General features: G+C 38.4%; 2 protein-coding genes across 3 annotated transcripts in view; one reads left to right on the top strand and one right to left on the bottom strand.

Annotated features, from left to right (window-relative positions):
- The window catches only part of stx8 (syntaxin 8), a 33,585-nt gene extending 14,266 nt beyond the window's left edge, over nucleotides 1-19,319 (bottom strand). The window contains exons 1-6 of one of the 2 annotated variants that reach the window (XM_029502734.1): nucleotides 19,201-19,319; nucleotides 18,498-18,597; nucleotides 18,329-18,420; nucleotides 18,028-18,138; nucleotides 15,198-15,331; nucleotides 13,951-14,043 (exon numbers count right to left, since the gene is read on the bottom strand). In XM_029502734.1, the coding sequence (XP_029358594.1) occupies nucleotides 13,951-14,043; nucleotides 15,198-15,331; nucleotides 18,028-18,138; nucleotides 18,329-18,420; nucleotides 18,498-18,597; nucleotides 19,201-19,217 (547 nt within the window). In that variant the 5' untranslated portion in view covers nucleotides 19,218-19,319. Of the gene's footprint in view, nucleotides 1-13,950; nucleotides 14,044-15,197; nucleotides 15,332-18,027; nucleotides 18,139-18,328; nucleotides 18,421-18,497; nucleotides 18,598-19,036; nucleotides 19,173-19,200 lie in introns of those variants that run through there. The other variant, XM_029502726.1, reaches the window with a different exon arrangement.
- Nucleotides 19,320-20,415: 1,096 nt separating this feature from the next.
- LOC115049993 (TBC1 domain family member 24-like) lies at nucleotides 20,416-25,701 on the top strand. Its single transcript, XM_029512678.1, has 11 exons — nucleotides 20,416-20,661; nucleotides 20,865-21,073; nucleotides 21,218-21,479; nucleotides 21,606-21,722; nucleotides 22,188-22,604; nucleotides 22,722-22,961; nucleotides 23,101-23,256; nucleotides 23,883-23,946; nucleotides 24,038-24,136; nucleotides 24,242-24,536; nucleotides 24,649-25,701. The coding sequence occupies exons 1-11, from the start codon at nucleotides 20,456-20,458 to the stop codon at nucleotides 24,822-24,824; spliced, it is 2,241 nt and encodes a 746-aa protein (XP_029368538.1). The 5' UTR covers nucleotides 20,416-20,455; the 3' UTR covers nucleotides 24,825-25,701.
- Nucleotides 25,702-26,445: the final 744 nt, after the last annotated feature.

The following is a 26,445-nucleotide window of genomic DNA, read 5'->3' as shown; positions in this document are numbered from 1 at the left end:
AGAATAAGCTAGTTTTAATGTAAAGTCTTGTTCCTGACTTTCACAAAAACTGACAAATTACAAACAAATCAAAGCAAATCAAAAGTTATTCTCCTAAGAGTCTATAAGGTACACCAAAAGCTGGAACAATGGTGACCAATTTGACTACCATTAGATATGTGGCCTCAACATTTTCAGCCTTAATCTTTACCATTTGTGTGCCAATTTGAAACTGAAACCGGCTGTGAATCCACGGACAGTTTCACCTCTCTAACCCTGTTACGTTTACCCCAAGATCCATCATCGTACATGATGGACAGCAAAAAGAATGGCCAGATGAATGATTTTCTCAAAGTTGAACCTCTATTTGAACGAACACACGAACAGTTCAAAGAAAGGCACATGAATTGAGAAAAACCTTCATAATATTTCAAAATGCAGACCACTGGGTTTGCACTGAACTCCAATGACTCAAGCAAATGGTATGGGAATGCAGTCCAAAGTAAATTTGTGTATGGGAGCATTTCTCCCATACACACATTAATGCAAGAATTCATGGAAATCCACTATGTACAATAAGACATACTTGGGGGAAGAAACTGTCTGGGATTCAAATATTCCATCTTGTTGTACTTTTGGGGTCACTGGAAATATTTGGTAAACTTTTTTCTTTGACAAATATATATATATATCTATATATATATATATATATAGATATATATAGCCTAAATTATCATGATTCAAAGCATCGATGGGCTCAGAGAAATTCAATTTATCCTTGAGCAAGGGGTTTCTCTGCCCTTGCTCCACCTATTTATGTGCACCGGCTAGATCAGCACTGTGCATATAAATAGGTAGAGCAAGGGAGTCACACTATCATCTTATAGTACCTGCTAAAGGAAAACTAAAGCTCATCAAAGCTCTGAACAAGTTGCCAAGACAGCCAGGAATTTGTTGAACAAGAGGGTTTGGTAATTATGAGATTTAGATATTCAAGACAATTGAAAATAATCAATTCAGCACAAATAATCAATTCAGCACAAATAATCAATTCAGCACAAATAATCAATTTCATTTATAGAATAAATTAATAACGTTCAAACCCATATTATTATCTGAGGATAAATAAGTTAAAAAAAAAAAAAAACAAAAAACTACAACAAACAAACAAAGTGTAAAAGCAAGGAGAGCTTCTACCACTTCATTGCATTTTCATAGCGGTGGAGCCATTTCTGTCTGGTCCAGGCAGATTTTGATCCTATAGATCCAGACAGCACTCAACAGTGAATCCAATGAGCATTAGCTGAAGTCCACAGTACATTGCGTACAATTAATGCACAAATGATCGCTTGTGTAATTTTAGAATGAATAAAAACAAGCATTTAAGAAATATGAAAACACTTCTAAGACCAACAGCAATGAAGCGAAGTATGATCATGACTAGGCTTTCTGCCATTACCCCTCTTATGGCCAGGTGCCACCGAACAATGTGTGCATGATGAGCATGAGGGTGCCAGCAGCGGCAGCAGTGTGAGGCAGGGACCACCCTGTCACTGGCACAGCACTTTCAAACCAGCCGCTGTTACACTTCATCACTACCATCACACTTCTTTAGCAGGGGCACCCAAGAGTGGGTAGCAGATTGAGATGTTCAAAACCCAATGAAAAATTATAAACACAAAGGATTTGATAGCACGAGATTCATATGAAATGAGAATGGTCAAGTACCTGCTTACATGCTGGTTTCTGATCGAGATGTGTGTTAATACTCAAACTCATTTCAGACAGCAACAATTACTCCGGTGCTTTCCTTTTACAAACAGTCCATGAAATGATAGTTTTCTGTTTTCCATCAAAACTGTACCTGCTTACTGCACATTTCTACTTTCAACAGGACATCTCTAAAACAAAGCAGTAGGTACTCAGGTACTCAGAACTAGAAATGTTTGAATGAGAAAAAAATTACAATTTGGCTCCTACAGTTGATCAAGCAGATTATGGTGACCAGTACAAAAAAACTCCTGCTGCATCTGCAGGCACATGTAAATAAAATGTGATTATGACTTAGGTGTAACCAGATTTTTAAATACAAAGGAAAGAAACGCCAGGAATTTATCACTAACTGTGTTTTAATTGAATTGATCTGAGTCTAATAACTCAACATCCCCCATGGTGAGTGGAGCTTCCCGGCAATAAGCTGGCTGTCCTGCCAACTGACTGACTGACTGTGGAGTTATGGAGGGACTTTGATCTCCATGCCAGACTCTGTTTCACCCATAATGCACTCAAAAGCACGGAGACATGTGTGCTCTCACACACACTGACACAAACAGATACACATACACACTCTGGCCTAAAAGTACCATAGAGACACAAACACCCCAAATAGAGAAAGGCGCACACACACAAACACAATTACACACATACATCCCGGCTGTGACACGCTTCTGACAGGCATTTGTGTCACAGACTGACGAAGTGTCATCTCCACAGTGTTAGCCCACAGTGCTGTTCAGAGGGAGAACAGAAGCCGTAACAAATACAGAGCGGTATCAGGAGATGTTTTATTGTGGAAAGGAGTGTTCAGGGCCAGCTGGCATTTATCTGCCAAAGATCAGCAGGGATGTGGAACATGAAACATCACCATGTTGTTGTTCAGCCTGGAAAACTTTACAGATAAGGTGGGTTCAAATCTGGACTTTACTTTGGATCACACACTGTGTCCTTTTGAGAGCTCTTTCAATATGGATCTTAGGTTCAAAGTCCTAATTAGTCGCATTATCAGCAGCACAAGACAATAACATATTGATTATAGAAAGATAACAAGGAGATCAAAGCACTGTTCATACTTCAAACTAAATTCAAAGTTGTGATCTCTTTGAACATAATAACATTTAATCACGATTAACAATATCAGCAGCAGAAACGTGTGTTTTATGTAAAAGTTTCAAGAAGCAAGCAGAAGTTTTAAGGTAACAATTATTTATCTCAATAAATAGATAAATAGGGAGAGTGTTGGAAAATGCAACCCTAACCCTAACCCTCTCATAACCTGTTTTAAACATAGTATCAGTTATCTTTCCCAGCTGTGCACACTTCACTGCACCAAGTGCTAATTATTTTTCCTCCTTGCAATGCTAGACCTGTGGTGCACCTGACACAGGAATATCGCTTGATGGGGGACTGACAAAGATGCTCACCAAGAGCTGAAAATCTTGGTGAGAATGAGGTGAATTTAGAATAATTGTTCTCTGAGGCCAAAAGACATATTTGACCACTAGCGCAGTTGAAACAACCTCCCACAAAGCCTGTGGAAAGCTAGGATTGGTGCAGGGGACGAAGCTAAATATGATGCAGACACCACATGCTCCACTGTTGGCCACATGTGCCAAAGAGAGCTGGATGCTCAGACACTTAGACACATAGCGTAAAACCCCATGCAAGACCAATGAATGAATACACGTCTCATTTAATCGAACAGCGTACTACATGATGCAGCCATTAAAACTGCTACACTTACAGCTGTCCTGTAATTACCAAGCTCCTCCAGCTAATGAGCGAAAAAGAGGAGGCACTGATTACTGGAGGTAAGAAAGAAGAAAGCTCCTAAAAGGGGTTTAACAAGTTTACAAATCCTGTACGAGATCCAATGACTCGCTCTTCATTTGCCCTTACCTTGGATCACTCAAGCACCAACATAAACCTATTCCAGAGAAGACAAAGCACAAAGCTATGAATTATTTCATTTGTTGAGAATTTCAATGACGACCCTGACTGTTGTGACACCAGTTCCTCTGCTGCCCACTAGTGGAATCATGTGTAGGCTGCAAATTTCAATTTACAAAGCACACATATTGACATATGTGAAATACACGTTTATATTGCACCATTATAGTCAATACTCAAAATTACAATGGGCTGCATGAGGTTTAAAAATAGATCTCAGATCATCAGATATGTGTGTTACTGCTGAATAAATAATGACATGATTGAATATAGTGCATGCCTTGGTGATTTAAGATTCATAGAGGCTGAAACAAACTACGGGGGGGGGGGGGGGGGGGGGGGGGGGGGTTTTCACAAATTTGTAAATATAAACAAACAAAACTATTTCTCTTGGCTGTGAATAACTGTGAAAAACATCAAAACAACTTTTTGCGTGTGTGTTCAGCCTTTTGAGTGCGAGCAATGATTCTTTACACCCACACTAAAACATTTACAGCAGAACCTGTCTTGAATGTGTTACAATAGCAACTTGGAAACAAACAGGAGACTGTTATTAAGCCAAGAGTGTAACAGATGAGATTGATTAGATAACAAATTCAAGGTTTTTTTTTTTTTTTTTTTAAACCAGCATGTGTTTGTTCAAGCAGCACAGATCAGTGCTTATGACATTTTAAAACAACATCAACATTTTTCAGTAAGAAGAGGGCTATAAAGGGCCTCGTGTTTTATTTGAGAGGCAAGTAAGTTTCGAGTTTTTGGGAGGATTTTTTGCCTTTTGTGTTAAGGCGGTTTATCCTTAGCTTGGTCTGTGAACAGTGTTTGATTGCACACATGCAGGGTTATCAGATGACAGATTAAATGGAAGGGGTGTAAAGAATTTCCCACTTGAAAGGTGACACATTTTTACAGCATGATTAAAGGCATCTAACAGTTTCCAAAGGGATAAATATCTACAACTCTGAAGGGTCTGTGGATCAGGCAGATTAGACATTTTTTTAAAGTCCCACTCGCTGCTTTGTCTGGATACGGACACCTGCTTTATATTTAAATATTCTTTCCTATATTCTATTCTTTAAAGGTTAGTTAAGATGTTGTTATTGTTATTTGCTTCAACCTCTGTCCTTGCGTGTCTTTGCAGCTCAATTAAAAGTTCTGAATAAGTGCATCTCTTTTTCATCCACACTGCCTCACTCAGCAAGAAATCTTAAACTCCTGCACTGAACATCTCTACAATTAGCCCACCCTGCACACTGTGTGTGTGTGTGTGTGTGTGTGTGTGTGTGTGTGTGTGTGTGTGTGTGTGTGTGTGTGTGTGTGTGTGTGTGTGTGAGGTCCTTCACTGACGTCTACATTGAACTAAATCCTGTCTCAGACTGGCCAGTGGCCTCTGAGCTCCTCATGCAGATAATAATGTGGCATGTGAGCCAATCACAACCTGACAACATGTGCTGGACATGTGGTGTACACTTTCAGTACAAACACAGTGATCTCACACTCAAGACAAGGCACTTACACTCACATACACAAATCTTGGTGCACAAGACTGCTAAAGAACATATGTATACATGTGCACTTGCGCGTACACATAAACACGTAAAATGCTCAGCAGATGAAGGTGCAATCTTCCCCCTGTGCTTAAATGGGAACCACGTGCTGGCTTCAAGTTGAGGCAGACTGAGTAAAGTAAGTCCTTCCACTCATTATTTGGGATGACCCATGCTACCCCGAGACTGAGGGGAACGCAAAGCAGCTCTGCGCTCGTCGGCCCTTTGAACATGGTCTCCAAACTGGAGCGGTAAGCAATTAAATAAACACAGGGGGAGATTTGTTCCCGCTGTCACTTGTGTTAGCCAAAAGGAACCTTCCAGGCCAAGCCTGACTCAGTCTAAGGTTCCATTAAATGGCAGGGAATCCTTTGCCCAGAGCCAAAGAAACTGGCAGCTGGAATTGCAGAGGTTCCTGACCACTAATACCACCAACACATACGGCTTATGTGCTTCCCGTGGACAATCTGCCCGCAAAAGCTCTCCAGGGAAAAATTACAGCACAGTATCAGCATCAGTTTGCCGTTAAATTGTACACATGCCACACATATTAGGCAATACACAAAAAAAAAAAAACAAAAAAAAAAAAAAACAAGAAGCCATTAGTTTGTGCAAAAGAAAATGTAGTGAAATCATAACATCCCCCTTATTCAGTCAGGGAGCCAGTGATGTAACGCTGAACAGTAGAGACAGTTTAATAGCTGATATTTCATATTCTTCATTTGACCAACGGATTCCTTCACACTGATAAATATGGATAGCTCCTATACTTTTTTTTTTACAGTCATTTTGATTTTCCATATGATTCCTATGAGAACAATCAAAACAGTGCAGTGGTGGTGCAACAAGGTTGGCTGCTTTTAATTACTTAACTTCTACAGAATATCAATTTATTTTAGTTTTTATTGTAATTGTGTTTTTTGACGTATGAGCACATTGATTTTTGCTCCCAAGTAAATAAATATTACATTTCAATGAAATGGCCATATAAAAAAGATTAAACAGTGAGCTTAGCTCAAACAGATTATTGAACCTAAGCTGTTGAGGATGATTGCAAGTATGACTCTTGGTTTGAACTACTGGATCATGCATCTGGTACAAAGAATCAAAAGAAGCCCATAATGCCAGCTAAACCGTGTAAAAAAAAAATAAATAAAAAAATGTCAAACATACACTAATAGGACCAAACCTCAAACAACATACACACTCTATAAAGAGATTGCCTCCAAGTGTCATTTCATCTTGCTTCAAAGGCAATGATGGTGAAACCAAGAGAGTGAAAGCAACAGCATTAGAGAAATTTTGGGCTGGATTAATGAATAGATGTAGGTGAAGACAGTTTACCATATTCTTTCACGACTAAGTACTAATAACCAATAATCCAACAACCAAAAATATGAAAAATAATCAGAGAGCAAAGCCTTTTCCAAGGTTTGATATTGTGTGTCATTTGTGTAATGTCCCTCTCTCTCTTCAATTATCTTTATTTATTTCCTGTATTCACAAGTGTCATTAAAGACACGTTTCAAAGAAATGGTTAGTAGTTTAGATTTGCTATGTTTAACAATTCAACCAGCTTTCCAACAATTAAGGTAGCCACAGTCTATTTCTATCAAATTGTTTATTACTTCTCGGTAGAAAAAAATTTTATGCCTTGAAAATTAGATGCCAAAGGCATTTTGACACTTAAAATCATCAGATGAGATTACTGCTATTATTCGTGAAATATATTTGCTGAAAAATTATGGTTGCAAATTACCAAACTGTAAATTGCTTTCTTGGAATTACGTTGTCGTTCATCATGTACTATATCACTTACATTTGAAGAGACAAAAATGTCCAGAAATGAGTCACCAGTATCCATAAAATTGTGATAAAGCTTGTTGCATTATTCCAAACGACATGGACAACATTGTAATGCAGCTCAGCAAATGCTGGCTATGTCAACAACGGTTTGCTTTAATTCTCATAACACTTTGAACTTCAGATCTCAATATGGATGTCTGGGTATCCGTGCTGCAAAATAAGTAATTCAATAAAGAAGAAATAGATGCAAATAGCTTACTAAAATATGCTTCCCATTTAGACACATAGCTGCAAAGGTTTTCATTTTGGTTTTTTATGACAATTAGACTTTGTATCAATAGTATGGCATGGAATGTCTTTGGCCACAGATAAAAAATATTGATTCTTTCATATCCATTCCCACTATTTATATTATATCATCATATAAATAACTGAGGGTGCCAGTGAAATTTCCTGCTATGATTTAGGACTGAGTATACTTCACAGGAGTATGGAACAGACCATTTATCAAACTTTTATTTTACTATAGCATTGACAACTGACAGTCCTAAATCAAGCCAAAAAGTCATACAGCGTGTCTCTGCTGTCATTTATCTCTACCACTGCCACACACCACTTCTCTAAACTACCTTGAGAATTTCTGCCACTGGCTTTTTTATGTGGGGCCTCTCCTGCTAACAACTGTCACCGGCACACATTTGTTCCAGATGGATCGTGATAAATCAAAGCTGTGATCTGGCAACAAAGACGACAACTTGTAGAGCAGAAATAATGATCCACAAAAACCTCACTGGACAAAAGCCCTCTATGTGTATTTACTAAAAGTGTTAACTAAGAATAGAATAAAAGAAAGAGTGAATTCATCTTATTTTTCTTACTGACTTATCTGTTAAATAGTCCAGTGTGAAATATCAAATACAAATATATTTCACAGAGGACAAATAATATAGATTCAAGCCCTATATATATATACATATTGCTTATTATTATGTTTTTGAGTGAGTAATCTTATAAACCTTGATCGTTTCCCAAGCAAACATGATATTTATATCAGATACAGATAAAAAATATCTGATTTTTTTTTTTTTTTTTTTTATAAAAAGTGAGTGTACAATAGAAGGAAACATTGTGACAACTTTCTGTTTAGGGATTTCTCAGGAAGTCAATCACAAACGACTCCCGAAGCTTACATTCAGATCAGCATCTGATTATTATGTCATTAACATGACCAAATATTTCTGACCACGTAAGACATGTAACACCAGAAAAAGACATAAAAGAACTGCATTAGGAAGGTACAACTGGTTCAATTTCACAACCGCAAAGAAAACCAACATCTAATGCCATCTTTCTTCATCTTGAGCGAGGAGAGGAGCATCAATTCACTGATGGAAACAAAAGACAATTTGATTGATGAAATGCCAGTAGATGTTATTCTTCAGTGTCCCAAAAATGTCCGTACTGCTCCTAAACCTGTTTATGACTTGGCAGTGGTTGATGCGACCCAAATCCCTTTTGTCGTTGTTAGCCCCCTCTTCTCCATGACTCTATCATTGCAACTCTGACAGAGCTTAGACAAAGATGGATACTGAGACGGGAAGATAGAGAAATAAGCAAACAAGGACTGATTGATTGTACCCTGGTTAGGACACTTGGTACAGGAGTTCTGCCTGATGAATATTGATGCATTTTGGTGTTCCGTCTGAATTGGAACACCAAAACCCCACCATGTGATTCCATCACACTGCGAATACAAAACAACTGAATAATTGAGATCATCATCTTTGAAAAGTTTTCCGGTTGCACTGCCGTGAATGGCATCATAGTCACGAATAGGCACTCAATCAGTTGTTCCCATGGTGCTACTTGAACTGTTTTTATAACATTCACATCAGTGATTAGGAACAGGCCGAATCAAAAGACGATGGAAATAATACTTAGCTCTACTTAGACTGAAAGGTGAAAATATTTGGTATGGCTATCTACACGGTAGGATTAAGGTAAAATGCTACCTTATAGTTATTCTACTTTGCATTTCAAAAGCAGCCAAAAGTTGTGATTTTGTCCAAAGAACATTATAGTGTGGCTTTCCATCACTCTCATGTTCTTTCATCTTTGGTCACAATTTCTTCAAAGAAACCAAGGAACATTATAGTGTAACGTTCCAATGCTGTCTGTTATAGTTAAAAACAATAGTCAATAATTCACGGAGTCAAACACCAGTCAGCCAAATCTGGTGGTCACATGATGATGATGCCCTATAATTCTTCTGACAACAGCGCTATTTTGAACATCACATGACGACTCTGGAAAACGCTACTCAGTACTATCAGACCCATTTTCAAATGAGGTGTATCAAATAAACAATAAATCAACCTACAATTCGACCCCACTGATTTTCTTCCAAGTGTCATCATTAGCGTGGTTTATTTGCTCACTGACCAGTTTCTAAAAACTGAAACAAGCAGAGGCCTGGACTCTGTCTTAACCACTGATGTCACGGTGCTGCAGCAGTGAGTGTCTTTTTGCTCTCATTGTGTTGTTTATTTGAAGGTCATTAGCGCTGCTAAAACTTGGTCTCTGCTGATGCAGAATCTAATTACTAGCCAGAAATGAAGTCCATCATAGAAGCAAAGCTTACTCTGTTTTTTCAGCAGCTGCAAACCACTTGGCAACTAACACATTCGTCTTTTTCACAATAATTAGACTGGGTAATGAAATGCTTCAAAAACACTCCCATTACCAATACATACGTTAATACATCTTACATTAAAGGATGCATGACTGACATCTAAATCCTCAACTGAAAGGTGTACAATAATGGAAAACAGACTTGTCGCTTCAAAGTTGTATGCCTCCAACAACTTGTCAAAACCTAAGATTTATGGTCGCAATCTCCCCTTCTGTTCCTGAGTTATGTTGTTGAATACTGGCCAGAAGTGTTTTCACATTATGATGCCACTGTGAGGTTTCCATTGACTGTTTGGATCACAGTGACTTTAACCTTTGACCACCAAATTCTAATCTGTTCACCCTTAAATCCAAGGAAATGTTCACTGGAATGGGAGAAATGAAATATTTTGGGTGGAAACACACACACACAGCTGTACTGCCAAAGCAGTAACAAACTGAATGAACACTGTAGTGTATATATGATAGGTTCTCTCATTTATGTACGAACAGCAGAATTCCATACCTCCATATATTCCCAGACTTTTTCTGTAATCAATATTCCACATTTCAGGATTTATATGACAGAATTTCAAAGAGGACAGTAATTGTACAATGAAAAATTATGTTTATATTTTGTTGGGTATTTACACCGTTTTATCCATTTATGGTATTATACAATCTAAGATTCAACCTGGAATGAGCTAGTAAAATGTCATGCAAGAAAGAAATACCCTTTTTCTTCTTATCTTCAGACAAAACCAGAGTGCACATGTGGTCAGATTGCCTGGCAATAAATATCTTTTTGATCCATTCAATTTTTTTTTTCAGTCCAAATGAATTTTGTATTGAAATGCAGTCCTCTACACATTTTAGGCAAGCTAATTTTAATCAAAGAGAGGAAAATTAAGGTTTTGAACATAAGCATGCAGTGGATATAAGAGTTAATATGAGAGCACATCTGCTAGAGCTGTCAAAGGTCAATTAAAATTAGGTTTGGGTGTGGAAACAAATAGCACTGAGTAGATTTCATGTAAAATTCAATGTTTTGCCAATTAGTTGGCTGATCTTTGCACATTAGACATACCAATATACCTGAAAACTGCTTTGTGCTACATTTCACATTATTGTGACTCTCTATCTGTCCGTCTATATCGCATGGTTCATGCCTACTGTGTATACATAATATACAACAACCAACACCAAAATACATGGGAAATGTCATAGCTGCAGTCTTTCACCACCAATCAAATCCAATTCAGAGGAAGCCCACCTAAATCGTAGCAAATCATACAGCCTCAACTCTGGCTGCCCCTTTCAAAAAAGAAAAAAAAAAAAAAAAGTAATTTTAACAAGCTAGCCACTGTCTGTCACTTATAAGTGCAAGATGCTGACATAATCTGATGTCATGTTCCAAGCCACAATATAAGAAATATTAATACTAATAAAGAGGAATTAATGTTGATCTTTCTTCGTGGAAAGGGAGAACTGCTAATGCAAGTCATTCCAGTTTGTATGCACTACACTATTTTTGGTAACTTTTATTGTGGCAATGAAAATAAATTAATCTTTGGTAACATGATGCAGGAATTCTAAAAAAAATCTAATAACAGCACATCATCTAACTATAATTAATGTACTACCAATCATGATTGAATTTCTCTTTTTGTTGGGACTGGCAAGCAAAATGGGAATAATCTTCATGGAGCAATACATTAATGTTATGTGCTGTAAGGCAGCAACTGAAATTGAGGTAATAGGACCGCTGCCTCACTTCGACATCTCAGCCTATTTTGATCCAGTTAAGATTGAAGGGGGAGTAACAAGTGCTTTGGGTTCGTCTCTAAACCTCTGAAAAGGGTCATCTTCCTTGCTGACCTCAGTCGGAATTGCTTCCCGAAAAGGAAATGACTACAACCTCCACTGCGCTTGGGTCATGAGCTAGATTTAAGCAGCCCAACTACAAAGAGCTTAAAATATTTATAGGAAAACATTGCTACAGTACAGTGATCAGGGGGAAAAGGAACCTTACAAGATGGAAAGACAGTCAGACTCCAAGGTTACACACCAACATCAACATGAGACCTGTCTTTTCCTTGCTTTATAACTTCAATCTATTTTTCCTGTGTCTCTGAAAACATGAAGCTATCCTCTTACTTTTTGCCCTGTCATTTCGACATTTAAAAATTCCATAAAAAGAAAGTGAGTGTTCACGTAATATTTGCCAAAGTTGATGTTATGAAATACTGACCATGCAGGGTGGTCATGTTTTCATAAAAGATTGATATAAAATTGTATTTTTTCAATGTTTTTTTTTTTTTTTTTTTTTTTTGGGGGGGGGGGGGGGGGGGTTTACATTAGATTGTGAAAGGGGTGATTGACAGGACACATGGGAATGAGAGTTGAGGAAGCAACATGTAGTAATTGGACTACAGCTGGAAGTCAAAGTGGTTATTGTCTGCTCAAATAATTTTTACCACTGTGGTATGTGCCTTTAACTATGTTCATCGTAGCAGAGATTCACCCCAAATTTTTCATGCCACTGTATATAATGACAGCATTATCTCATTGGTTACTACACCAAGATATGCTTGGGAGACAAACTGTGTTCAGGCCTCTAGAAATTTGCACGGTTTGGTTTTCTACACATGGACTCAATTTCAATATCAACAGGTGGCATAGATATTTTGGACCATTACTGAAAGAAAGAGCTGCGTTCCTATCGCATGTACGCGCGAGTCATGTGTGGTCTAAACATCGGCGTATAGACAGTTGATTTTTTTCCAGGGCCAAAATCATTTGCCTGCTTCTTATTTGCAGTAATGCTGGTCTAACTTGCTCAAATGGCTCTCCATCACCCACTCAAGTTCATAGTGTTGGAAACACTGACATCAAGCTGAAAAAACATGACGAAGAACACGCCAGACATTAAAGCAATGATCCGTCTCTAGTTCAATATGGTAACAGGACAGCGGGCTAAAACAATCAGCTTTCCTTTCTTTCTCTTCCCTTCTCCCATCGATGTCGCCCAAAATCAGCCAAACATCTGCCGTTCTCTCCCGGCAGAGGGAAGGGTCATTTGCTTGCAAGCCGAGATCACTCAGTTACACCTCTGGGCGTGTCTTAGTACGGCTGCTCAAACAGGATATTACAGGGTAGTACATCACCATCTTTTCCTTCCAACTGGAAGACAATAACTGGTGCAAGACACTAATACAGATGAGGGCACCTAGTCAATCAGACAATCCTAAAGTATTAAGAATATTATATCCAAAAATGATCACAGTTTTGTTAATAAATTCTAACAATACCTCTGTTCCTCTTTAACTGTTGAGCCCAGAATAGCAAATTTAAATGGCTCACTGATTACTGAAGCACTGAACTGTCATCTACAAGTCTAGGTTTGCTTGTCAAGGAGATAGATACATCAAGGCTAAAGTGTACCCACTCCTGCTAAAGTGTCTTTGACAAAGACACAGTACCTTATCAATCAGGTGCACTTCTTCATTATTACTTTTATCATCCTGGGGTTTCCTAAGTATTTCAATGTCTTTTTGTCAGATGAAAAGGCGAAACATTATGTGTACCACTCGCAATTAATTAAATACATGATTAAACTGTGAAGTAACAGCTGTAAAGTAAGACTCTCAGGCCGAAGCATATTCATTACTATGCTCTTCTGAGAGCAATGCATTAAAGGATGTAATTGTTCAATGGTTGGCAGATGGTTGTACGAAAGTCTAATGTCTCAAGTAGCAGCAATTTGAGCACAGCACCTGAGCACTGATCCTGTCCACTCTGTATACACATTCTACCTGTGATGGAACCTATTAATAGACTAATGCAGCATTTAGCCATAAATAACTCAAAACCACCATTAGCTCTGAGCAGATCTGTTTCAAGAGTATGAAACTATTACAGTTTTAGTGCATTTTAGTAGCATAAAGAGAGAGGCCACTTCATCTTGACATATCACAAATGATAATAAGACAGACATGGTCATGAGATTAAGGTGAGGTCATATTCTGCTGCATGTGGGTGCGCTCACTGCTAACTATGTCAGTGTTGAGGTGGTGGGAGAGAGTATCACCGTCCAGCAAGTTACATGAGGCGAGTCGTTCCATTGCAGAACAAGTATGTCTGATTGCTTTCACACAGCAGTGTGTAATATGTCTGGAATTCTTTTGACGAATATGTACAGACGCCCATGCACATTAAACTTTACCATTCTGTTCATCCAGCTCATTTCCAATTTCCTGACCCATTATCTTCTGTCGGCTGATGACAGCTGCTAGTGCATCCAAGCCTGCATCCTGGGCTGTCAATAGAAAGGAAAAACATTTTCAATTATTAGCCATAGAGAAAGACAGGAGACAGAGAAGCATATTGAAGGAAGATTTTGACAATCTGAAGATTTACATGGACAAGAATCTATTTGTGGTGTAATGAGGTACAAGAAACAAATGTTGCAACCCATTTCTAAAAAGTCTACTGTAAGAAAGGAGAAATTACAGTATACACTATTGATAATGTAATGAGGTACCAATTTGGCATGTAAGACTGAGAGACTGCTGGGGTCCAGTTGAGCTCACAGTGCCATATGTGAGTCATTCAGTGCTTTGCCCCACTCAGGCTTACTCTTGTTATTATAACAGTGTGAGAAGAAAAACAGTGAAGATGGTGGAGAGGGGAGGGGAGGGAAGAGGAGAGCAGAAGAAAAAAGAAGAAGAAAAGAAAGTAAAAAGAAAAGATTTGGCCTCTGTAGGTTTCTAAGTTTAACACACTCACTACCACAGGAATTTTTTATGGCCGCAAGTGCAAGCATTCACCATTACCCAACTCCACCAGAAATCCCACAGAGACTAGAAACCTCCGTGTGGTTTGGTTTCACTGTCTTAACAGGAATCTCTGATCCCAAGTCCACAATAACCAGAGTCGTAATGGAGACATAGCAATGAAGTGTCACATGGAGTCAGGTGAACTAACGTCTGTGTTTTCAAGTCATGTCAGAATCAGGAAACAGGAAAAAGCAGGCAATGGTGTCCAATGTCTTCAAAATTATCACTTTTTTGTTGTTTGCATGGAGCAGTGTGGCCAAAACAGTTCAGCACATATCCAGTGTAGAATAATCTTTCCTGTATCAGTTGTGGCTTTTCCTCATGTACCAACTTAGATTACTTTATGATTTCTGACTAGAAATGCATTTATTTGTGCTATAGACAAAAATAAAGTATACTGTTAACACACAACATGAAGTTGAATTATGAGTTTAAATTTTTTTCCCAGTGAACCAGAATAATGTCAAAAATATGGATGGGTGTGTCTCCCCAATATATGGTCTTGATGAGAATTTATGAAAAGAAATAAAGCAACATGCTTGAAAACATGTATGTACAATCATGTAATGGAACAGACAAGCTTTTATCTGGAAGTATAATCAATCTTGGATGTTAATCAGCCATGTGTAATCACCTTCAATTATTCGTTGTTGCTGCTGTTTGATCTCCCCAAATGTCAGCCCTCTGGTCTCCTCTGATTCGTTAATCAGCCAGGGGTTGGCCACAACACCTCCACTCACTCCTGCTCCACCAGCCATCAATGTCGACCTATTAAACATCATCATAACAATACTTTCTAAAACATCTCACATAACATTTCAAGTTTTTTCAGTTAAATAAGAGGGTTCTCACAAAAACTTCAAGTTGGTGTGTAGACCATGAAAATGCTACCAAGAGAGCAGAGCTCTTAAAGCATCCAAGACCAATCATGTATTAAATTTCAAAAATACTAATTCTGTCTGTCAATCACCATTCTAGCTCACAATTTTCAAACATTCATCATGTATTAGTGACATTTGCTAGATAAGTAAACACAGTCAGTATGCCTGGTTAGGATAGGGGTGTAGGCACATTTGTATAACTCTTCTGACTCTCATAACTCTCTCGCAAAGACATCTGTACAGAGCATGTTCCATTTTTCAATACTGTACTCTTTAGAACATTTCTGACAACAAAACACTTCACATCAAAGAGGAAAAGTATTTCTTTGCGCATGGTGGCTTTTTAAGTTTTTTAGAATGATTGAAAATACCAAATCAGTTTGTACTGTGTGTAAACAGCACATGTTAATCTGTCACAGGATTGTGGACTGCTGGGGAGGCCTTTCTCTGACAAAGTGGCAGACCAGAGAACTCACTGCAGTACTAAACACCACTGTGTGGCTTGCAAACTATTCTAGCGCTAATAGCTTTAAGCTGTGTTTCAAAACTCTCTGTGGTTGTATTATAATGAATGTTCAAGGTTGCTGTGTGAGGCTGGATTTAACTATATCTGCTAATAGCAAGTTGTCTGCTGGTTCTCAAGCTTTTCAGTTATATATTGAAACACAATTGAAACATACTGACCACTTCTCTCTCTCTCTCTATATATATATATATATATATATATATATATATATATATATATATAGTGGTCAGTAAAGCACTGAGGCCATTCACTATGCCTGAAGAACTCAGACAAGTAGGTGAAACAAGGTGTTCAGTGTAATCTCTCTGACATGTTTGATTACTATGACGCTATATGCCTAACCCTAACCCACCCTTCAACTTCCTCCATGCAAGTGCCCAGTGTGTGAAGATCCAATTAACCAGCCGGTGGGGAGCACCAAAATCAGTCAGGCACATCTTTTGGCAGCAACAATCTCTTGGCTTGAGCACCCAGTTCCTGACTGAGTGACTTGGACAGGCAAGATTTAACTAATTACAACTATTTCCAGTGCAATCAAACACAAAGGAAAGGTGGACTGGAGAGGTGACATGGTGAACTGAGCCTTCAAACCTTGGCGCCATGTCTTTCTTTCACTTAGTCTGAAATGGAGATGCTTTGAATGTAATGTTTCCAAGATAGATTAAAGTCATTTTTGCAATCTCAATCTCTTTTCTTCAGTTCAAGGAGGGGGAAAAAAACAGCTTGGATTATTCAAGCGTAGTCAGCCCGCCCCTGTCCATCCACAGAGACCACACAGTGGGAATGGGTTGCACCCACAAATCCAAATTACTCAGCACATATCACTATTAAATTTAGGTCACAATGAGCAAACTAAAAACCATACAATCACAGTTTCCCAATTTAATTTATCAGCAAAAATCATTTGAGCGATATTTTTATAATGCCTTTCATGCAATTGTGTGTGTAGGTTTTTAAAAAGGACAAAGCCTGTGCGAAGCACGGATCAATCCCAAAACACAAGCTTGTGAAAGATATCAGAAAAATTGTAAAACTGGTCCTCTAAACTGTAAAACTTGGTTTACTGTCATTTCACTTATTCCTCAGAAAAACACATATTGGCTTTTTCTATAAATGTTTATGACTTTGCGTTATGAAAACAATAAAACATCCATTTATAAAAAGATACCAGATGAAGTTCACAACACCTCATCATTTTCTCCTCCTGTCCATACAAATGACATCTTGCCCATACGAGGTCAAAATTTATACAAAGTAATGACTGCCTGCTGCCAAAGTTCTTCACTGACAAAATATTAAATCATGAAAAGGATATAAGTTGTAGCATCCAACCCCCTGATTAGCTCCAGAGGAATTACAATCAATGCTCGGTCAAGAGTTATAAACTGAAATCACTCCTTCCATCACATACATCCAGACACACACATGCACACACACTTGTATTTGTCCATTTCAGGACATGCCAAATATTTGATCAAAGCAAGCAAGTGCAAAGCAAGCAATTCTCCTAATGATAGAGAATGAGCCATGGAGTTAATCACTTTGTCAAAATAGCAAAACCAATTGAGCTTATGACCCATCTGGTCAAGGACAGAGACAATAACGATCATTACTTTCAATTTGTCAAGCAGTGCTGGATTTGATTTATTTAAAATAAACATGTCTGAGAGAAAAATTTCAAAATGAAAGGTGGTGTGCTCTGAGCAGGATGCTCGGTTTCACCCATCTTATATTGTTCGACAGTAAAAGACAGATTGAAGGCAGACTAATGTTCAAAAAGTTCATATTTGTTAATGAGCATTGGTCTGTGATTTCTGTGAATTCATCTACAGCTACAGGAGTCACAATGACAAAGACAAGAATGAATTCAAGTGCATTCATTGATAAAAATGTTTAGGTTTAAAACAACCATTGAAATTAAGATCTAATGGTCTAACTGTCAAAAAGCAAATCTTATTTGATCCCTCCTATAGCAGTGGAAAATGGTAACATAGAGTTGGATTTCTATATTTTCCCTCTCATTTGGAGTAAAAATAATCTCTTAATACTTTATATACCTGGAAGGCTCTGGTTCTGTGATGTCTCCCTTGAATGTGGCATTGAGCTGCTTCTCTCTGGTTAGCAAGTCATCAATGAGATTCTGCCTTCTGTCAGCTTCCGACTGCATTCTGATGACAGCATATTAAGGTCGAGCAAAAGGTCAATGGTACTTTCTAAAGGCAAACACTTCTGCACTTTATCAAAAACACTCTGGTGCCCTCTATAGGAAGCCAACAACTCTTGCAGGCAAATGAAACCTTCATCCCATCTTGGTCTCCTGACTTCCTCTGCTTAATACATAATTAGAATAAAGGATACATGCGCCGAGATGAAGCTCGCAACAGGCCCTCTTTGAGCTGTGAGATACTTTGTTTCAGTTTCTGCAGTGATGCCCGTAATGTCATGTTGATCTGAAATGGCAGAGGACATTGAAGGCAACTGGCAACTTGAGAAAAAGAACAATCCATTTATGAATGTAAGAGTTTACCTTTGCAGGGTTTCCACCTGTTCTTTGCTGTCTGTTCCGTTCATGAATGTTTTCTGCTATTTCCTGTGCGAGGCGGCAAGTGGCATCATAGTTCTGCAACCTGTAAGTCAGTGAATGAGACAGTGATAAAAGAAAGTTCACCAGCTTTTACTTGTGACGACTGATGCATTTGTACGGCAAAAAGGTAACTTGCTTGTATTTTAACGAATGATTGTGTATTCTGTCCAGATATAAGGAAATAAATGCACACTAGTTTGTCTAACGAGCTGTCCACAGTCAGTGTATTTCTCTCATCGTTTGTTCTCGCTAGTAAAGTTTTCATTCACATTTATTTAAAAAATGCGGAAGGAGACGACTGACAGCTTCAAAAGCTCGAGCTACACTGTATGAGCAACTCAAACAGCAGTAATGTGTTGCGAGCGTTACATTCATCATGTGACATTTTATATGTTATATGATGCCCCTGTCATCTTCCTTAACACGTTTTAGCCAGATGACTCAATATAAAAGCAACGCATGAACACGAAAAACTGGATTACCTTGTTTCCTTGATTGTGGAGTCATTATATGTGGCTAACATTAATGTTAGTCTACATGGGGAAGAGCTAGCATCCCTTTTAGCCAGCTATCTAGCTATCAGGGTAAGTTATGCCATTTGTACGCATTAATCACTAAATTGAGTGCCCGTGTTTCCATAACCTACCACAAATCCTGCGACATAATGATAAAAGTTGTCTAAGAGACGAAAATCCACTTATTTTGAACCATCCGATAGCAAACACCAACAGACTGCCTCTTATTTGGGTGTGACGTCACTACGGCAGGCTTCGAGGAACATGTGACGCCCAGGTCGCGGTTGAATTAGCATGGGTAGGTTACATTAGCAATGAAGTGATGATCAGAAATTAAACCAAAAGGGAAAAAAACAGAAGTCAAAACAAAGCCATATGTTTACAGTGAGTCTTTTCAACTTGCATGCAGCTACATATTCTATTCTTTAGGTAAATGCATTTTTGTTCATTTGCATGGAAGATAAACTATTTTCAAATGATTATTATATAATTTTTCCTAAAAGTCCCTCAACAATATAGTGGGGTGCACAGAAAATAACAATAACAACAATGAATTTCCATGGCCCTCTCAGAGGGTCATAATATGGGAACTGTATTTAAAGCGAATGGTGCAGTTTTTAAGTACGTATGCACATGTCCCAGCTTCTGTGGAAATTCACACGAAGTAATAACGATTGTTCACTCAGACTGTGGAGGAGTTTGTTTTTCACCTGATTTACGTGTGAAGCCCACATAGGAGATAAGGACTTGTCAAGGTTTTATGTTTCATAACCAAACAGCAGTCATGTTTGGATCACAACATATATCTGTTTTGTAGAATAATAACCTTTGGAAGATTTCTTGGAATAGAATATATCTGGCATTTTGATGCAATTTCAAAGAAATTACAACATGCTTAACGACCTCTACCTAGTGACCTTATTCCGACCCATGAATGCTTCTATTATAAGATGTAGCAGATGTAGCAGATGTAAAGTCCACTGTAAAGAATGGATGCATGTATGTAACATAAAGATAACAGTTATATAGACTGCAGTTGGGAGGGTGATTTGAAGGGCACTTGGTGAAATCATGTCTTAAGTGCCTGTTTTTTGTCATGTCATTTGGAAATTTTTTTTCTTGTATTTTTGGTCTGATAATGGGGGCATCATGACTACTATCAAGAAACTGATGAGTTATTTCTCAGAATGAAAATGTTGCATGAACGTTAAAAACGGAAGCTCATGAGAGCTTTGCACTATCAGTGTCTGAAATCACCACAAACAAACAATGCTTGGCTCACATGGCCACAGCCCACAGGCTTATATAAAGCGCCAATCCTCCTCAGAATGTTCAGTCAATAACAAGGGGCACATTACTATTTTGAATTTTCCTGAAGTCAAAAACATGATTCATGTTTCCAGAACACCAGAGTTTTCCAACTGTGGAAACATGAATTCTGTCTCATTGCACGCATCCTCTGACCAAGACTTGGACTCTCTGGTGGGAAGCAGAAGTCGACAAAGATCACACTCCTATTACAGCCCAGAGGACCAAAAGAACTATGGTGTCCAAACACAGATGGAAAAAACCTATCTGAGACCTCGCTCCAGGTATGCTTTCACCTCTTAAAAACCACTGCGCTGTTGTTGTTGTTGTTTGGTTTTTTTTTTGGGGTTTTTTTTCAAATTAATTTTGCAACCAGCACACAACTTGTGTCTTTACTTACTTGGATATGTATGGGCTATCGCAGGGATTTAAATGTAGTTACAGAACTACTTCACACATGATTAATGGTAAATCAACTGTTCCCCAGGTCCTTTTACAGTTATGAGACATCAGAGCTTTACTCAGACTATGATGTGGGAAACTTTGACCGGTCCAGTCCGCTGAGGCAAAGAGCAAGCTCACTACTCATGCAGCAACTGGCCAAAAAGGAAAATAAAAAGTGTGATGGGACTGGTGTTCGAGTGACCTCCAAGAAGTCTAAACTTAACAAGCAATCACCTTCAAAAGAACTAAGTGGTACTGAAATAATGTTTTCCTAATCACTTGCAGATTCTACACCTAAAATTTGACTTTTTTATTTGTATGCAATTTATAGTGTGAATGAAAATCTAAGCTCAAATCTAGTCTAAGATCTAAGATACATGTGCATGTCTTTCTTAGGCAGCAAAGGCAGCCTGAAGTCAGTATCCATGATGACTATCTCTGAGTTGAACCACTGGGAGATTAGCTCTAACTCGGGCATGAAGTATGGACAGTTTGTGGACTGGGAGATGATTGATCCTGAAGCTGCAAAAAGATACCAGGAGATCCTGGCAAGTGAGCACCAGCAGCTGAAAACCATGGGCCGAGAAGGATTCTGGGCCATGCCGCACACACTGAGGGCCAAAGCTTACTATCACATCATAAACAGCATCAATTCCAGGTTAAGACAGTTATATTCAAAATCACAAAAGTAAAAGCTGAAGAATGTGTATTTTTCTGTCAAAAAGATGAGCATAATTTGATTTATATCTAAAATAATTTATGTGAATTGATTTGATTTTTATAGCAAGTCTAGTACGCGAGACAGAGATGTCTTCTATGAACTAACCAAGAAGCTCCTTGGAGAAGAGAAAATCAGTTCCACACCTGTCCCAGAGTACATGGAGGCAGAAGAAATACCCAGGTATATCAATGGATTCATATTTGTTTATGTGTATTGACAAGTGACAACTTGTACATTTATATGTATTTAAAAAAAGTACAACACATTCTAACAGTACACAGTAAACCAACATCTATTTGGATAATGTTTTGATGATGCTTACAGAAAGTTATTAATATATTTCCTTTCTTCATACAAATAAAGTATTGAAAGATACCATTAGTCACTAGTGAGATAATGGTCAACAAAGATGAGATGACTTTACATTACAAGATTAAGGATCCCATAAAAATGTCAATGCTGTTTTAAGTGTTCACTCAATTATGAGAGATGATGGGATGTTCTTCTGTATTGCATTCCCAGATTGTGATAGTTATCAGATATGCATACTTTTACATAAAAATATCCTAATAAGTGGAGCATAAGCAATAGGAAATGTATTGTTATGGTCCTTACACTCACTTTCCTTTATGTTTTTTTGTACAGATACTGTCTCAACGAAGCTGGCATGAACTCTGTTAAAAAGATCCTTCTTTGCCTGGGCAAGTACTTCCCAGACATGAACTTTTGTCCCATCCTGCCTGCCTTGGTCTCCCTCATCATCCACTTTAGCCAGGATGAAGCTGAGTGTTTCTACAGTGTGTCTCAACTCATCTGCTACAATGACCCTGATAAGCGTTACATTGACCAGACCTTCCTCACCTACCGTGCTTCTTGCATGACTTTTGGAGATCTTGCTAACAGATGCTGCAGAGGTATCCGCAAGCTTATCGCCAGCTCCCACCAAAACCTGTTTGAGTTTTACTCTGACTGGATCATGTGGATCTTTGCTGATCTTCCATTCACATATGCAATCAGAGTGCTGGATGTTTACCTACTGGAGGGTTACAAGGTTCTGTACAGGTATGCTGCTGCCACATTTTCACATGCAATCAAAATCCTTAAATCTGAATCATGGATTCCTCATTACGTTACCATTATTCCTAAGAAACACTTAAATTATTTCATAATTTTTTAAAGGGTCGCATTGGCTTTACTCAGCCTCTACAAAGTATCTGTCTCGTCTCGAGTGGCTGATGTGGAGGACTTCAGAACTGATATGAAAAGATTTGTGCAGAATGTAGATCGCCACTGCACAGTGGAGAAACTTCTGAAGGAGGCCTTTATGATCACTATGGCAACACGTCGAGAGCTCAACCTCTTGTTCAATGCTAATAAAGACTCTCTCATGCAAAAAGGTGTCAGCATCCACCAGAACAGGTAGGTCTGAATGTGAGTGTGAGTGGTTGTTTGTCTCTGTCTGTCTTTCAGACTTTTTGTGAAAAAATCCTGGTTAATATTGTGTAATTGTGATTATTCAAACTCATTCGTATTCCATCTTCATATGTCATTGCTAAAGGCAGCCAGTTGAAACAGTGAACTTCACCAACTTCAGCTCCAGTGTTGTGACAGGGACTGAGATGAGAGTCGTCTGGGCCTGGATACCTGAGCGCTTTGCCCTTTTCAGTCCCATTAGGCTGTATCACACAGCTGAGCATGGAAGAAGTCTTGCCTCGTAAGTAACCTTTGCTCAATACTCTAATCCCTCTGAGGAACCATCAATGACACTAAGAACTACTGTTATTCCACAGGCAGAAACCGCGACCTCAAGTATCTTCATCTATCAAAATCTTTTGCGTATATCACTTCCGTCTGTTCATGTTGGGAACATTAAACAAGGCCAGCAGCATCAATAATTACTGAACACCGTGTGAAAAACAGCAGTGAAAAACTCTCTCCCAGCTACAGTTATGCAAAAGAAAAGGGCAGTCTGTTTTCACTATAAACATGTTTGCTTTGAGTGTGATTGTCAAGTGACTTCCACTTGAGTGGTGGCAAATGTTGTTTACGTGCAAAATGACCTCCTGTCTCACACTGATCATTTCTGAATTCATGCTGAGATGTCTTTGGTTTTGTTACACATGCCTAGATATGTTTCATTTAGAAATCAGCCATCGCTCCAACACAATTCTAGTTGTATGCAAATTTCTATTCACGCTTTCAGTCTCTTCTTAATAAGATACAATAGGCCGTTTCAATAGAATATTCATTTATGACCTTGGTTTAGTGTTAGTTCAATGACATTTTGTTTATGAAATATTTAAAACGACCCACAGCTATGCTTTATTTTCTCTCATATAGATTCTATTCGCATGTGGAGGGACATGAACCGATGGTTTTGCTGATCAAAACTGTGGATGAAGAGGTAACATATTAAATGTTGGAATTTAGTAACGTTGTACAAGCAATAATGATTATGCGTTGTATGGAAATGAAATTAATTTCTCCATTCACAGGTCTTTGGTGCCTTCCTGTCAACGGATATGACAGAAAGAAGAAAGCATGGGACTGACGGACTTACATATTTTGGAACAGGGGAATGTTTTGTTTTTACGGTGGGGCACATTCCCGTAATTTAATGTATCAGCTTCATATGTTCATTATCATTCCCAGAGATTCTTCTTAAACCGGACTGATTGTAAATGTAATCATTATTTCAGCTTCGGCCCAGTATGGAGCGCTATCAGCAGGCTATGATCAATATTATGACCAGAAGAGCTCCCCCACAGCAGGTTAGCATCAGCAATGAGGCCAGTAGTGGCGGCTCTCCCTTCTTCTCCACAACAGCCACCGCAACTCTGACCTGTCCTGCTGGGACGCCCCAGGACCCCAGCTTCCTGACAATCCCTTTCACTGCCCCAGCAGAGGAACCCATAACTCCAAAAGAGCCAAAGCAGCCAAAGGAACAAGAAGCTGCCAAGTTTATAGCAGCTGATGACAGCCAGCTCATAATTGGTAAATCAGCCATCAACATAGTATCAGAAGAATAGAATAGATAGTCCTCTGAAAATACAGTAAGTCAATAGTAATATCACCTGACAGTGTGTATATGTTGCTGTTCTCTTAGGTGGTGATGGGGGGCACGCTCTGTGTCTACAGGAAAACCTAAACGAAGGATACACTGTGCACTGTGAAACATTCAAGAGCATTCCACTCTGCAAGAGATATTTCAGGATCCACTCCCTGGAAGTGTGGGGCATCCAGAACTCTATTTCCTTTTCTCAATGTGTTCCCTCAAACTAAAATAATGAAGGAACTGCCTTTAGAATCTCTGTCTCAAATTGATTCGTAGGCAACTGGACACACTAGTAGACCGCATGAACTGATGAAGCCCCTTGGATAAGAGGCGAAACGTCTTCAACGTCTTCTTAGACAAATACAAGTCCAGTTGCCTACAAATCAATTTGAGACAGAGAACAATGACCTGGATGAATGAGAATCTTCATAGACATATTGCCTTGAGAATGTAGTTTTTCTTGATGCTTTTTCACTTAACTTGAGTTTTTAAATATTTATTTTTTGAAATACACCTTGACGCACATATGGTACATTATACACATTTATGAAAATTACTTTGATTTTAATTGATACTTTTGTATGTCTCTTTATCACATTAAATGTAATACATGACTTGGAAATTTTTCACAAACAAGCCCCAATTGTGCTGAAATATCGATTATTACAGCCTCACACATTGTTGCAACAGAAGGTTGCAGAATGTCTTCTAGGTTTATCTCCCATTCAGTGCATTGATAAACATATTCTGCCATGACATAATCTGTTGGAAAACACTATATCATTATTAGGGGTGGGAATCTTTTTGATTCAATTCCAATTTTTGGGGCTGCAATTCGATTCAAAACGATTCGTAATTCGATTCATAATGATTTCTGCTTCACTCTAGGTGTGCAAAGGATCCTCATGATCTACTCCAGTCTGCTTTGCAAGACAGAATGACAAATGGATATATTAAAGTGTCTTTTTCACATTTATTAAGTATTAAACATTTACCCATGCTCACATGGAATTGTTGCATAAAAGCAATATCACATATTGCTTAAGTTAAAAAAAATAAAAGTGTCTGTTCATAAAAAAATAAATAAATAGAGCATAAATAGAACATGGGTTCCTCATTTTGAAAACCTTGCACACTGAGCTCATGTCAAGCTCGGTCTTCCCGGGCATTCGGTAAATAGGGCCCTATAACTAGACAAGAATAAACTAGACTTGATGTAAATGTATGTAGTGACCCAAGCAGCATGGTGGCGCAGTGGTTCGTGATGTCATCCCACAATAAGAATATTGCAGTTCAATTCCCGGTGAACAAGTCTAAGTTAATTGGTTAATTGGTGATGAGTAACGGACTGGGCTACAGCAAGACTAGAAAGGACCCCTACAGAAACTAGAGGAGAGACTGGACCCCGCCATAGAAGAAATTGGGGGGGGGGACAAAAATGGGAAAAATTTCAATGGAATTTGGGGGGGAAAAAAATAAAACAGATTTTAGGACTCTAGGTAAAAACCAAAATGAGTCAAAATCTTTGCTTTCAACAAGGTCAGGGCCTGCTGAATGACCAGGATGTCCTGCCTACAAAATGGAGGCAGGCAGACAGCCCATGGATTTCTGTTACTTATTTATTTATTTTTATCGATTTTGGGACATTTTAAATCGATTCTGAATCGTAGTAAATGAGAATCACGATTCTTATATGAATGTATGTTTTGGCACACCCCTAATCATTAGTGTATAGTTATAACTGTATGTATAGTTGTAACTGTTAACCTTTGTCTATGCCTTTTACTTTTTTTTTACAGTTTATTTGCAACTATTACAAAGTGAATCCCTTTTATTGTGTATTGACCA

Source organism: Echeneis naucrates, chromosome 1 (genome assembly GCF_900963305.1).
Source record: "Echeneis naucrates chromosome 1, fEcheNa1.1, whole genome shotgun sequence".
NCBI lineage: Eukaryota > Metazoa > Chordata > Actinopteri > Carangiformes > Echeneidae > Echeneis > Echeneis naucrates.
The sequence above is the reverse complement of the archived record's forward strand: the minus strand, read 5'-3'. Positions and strand labels throughout refer to the sequence as shown.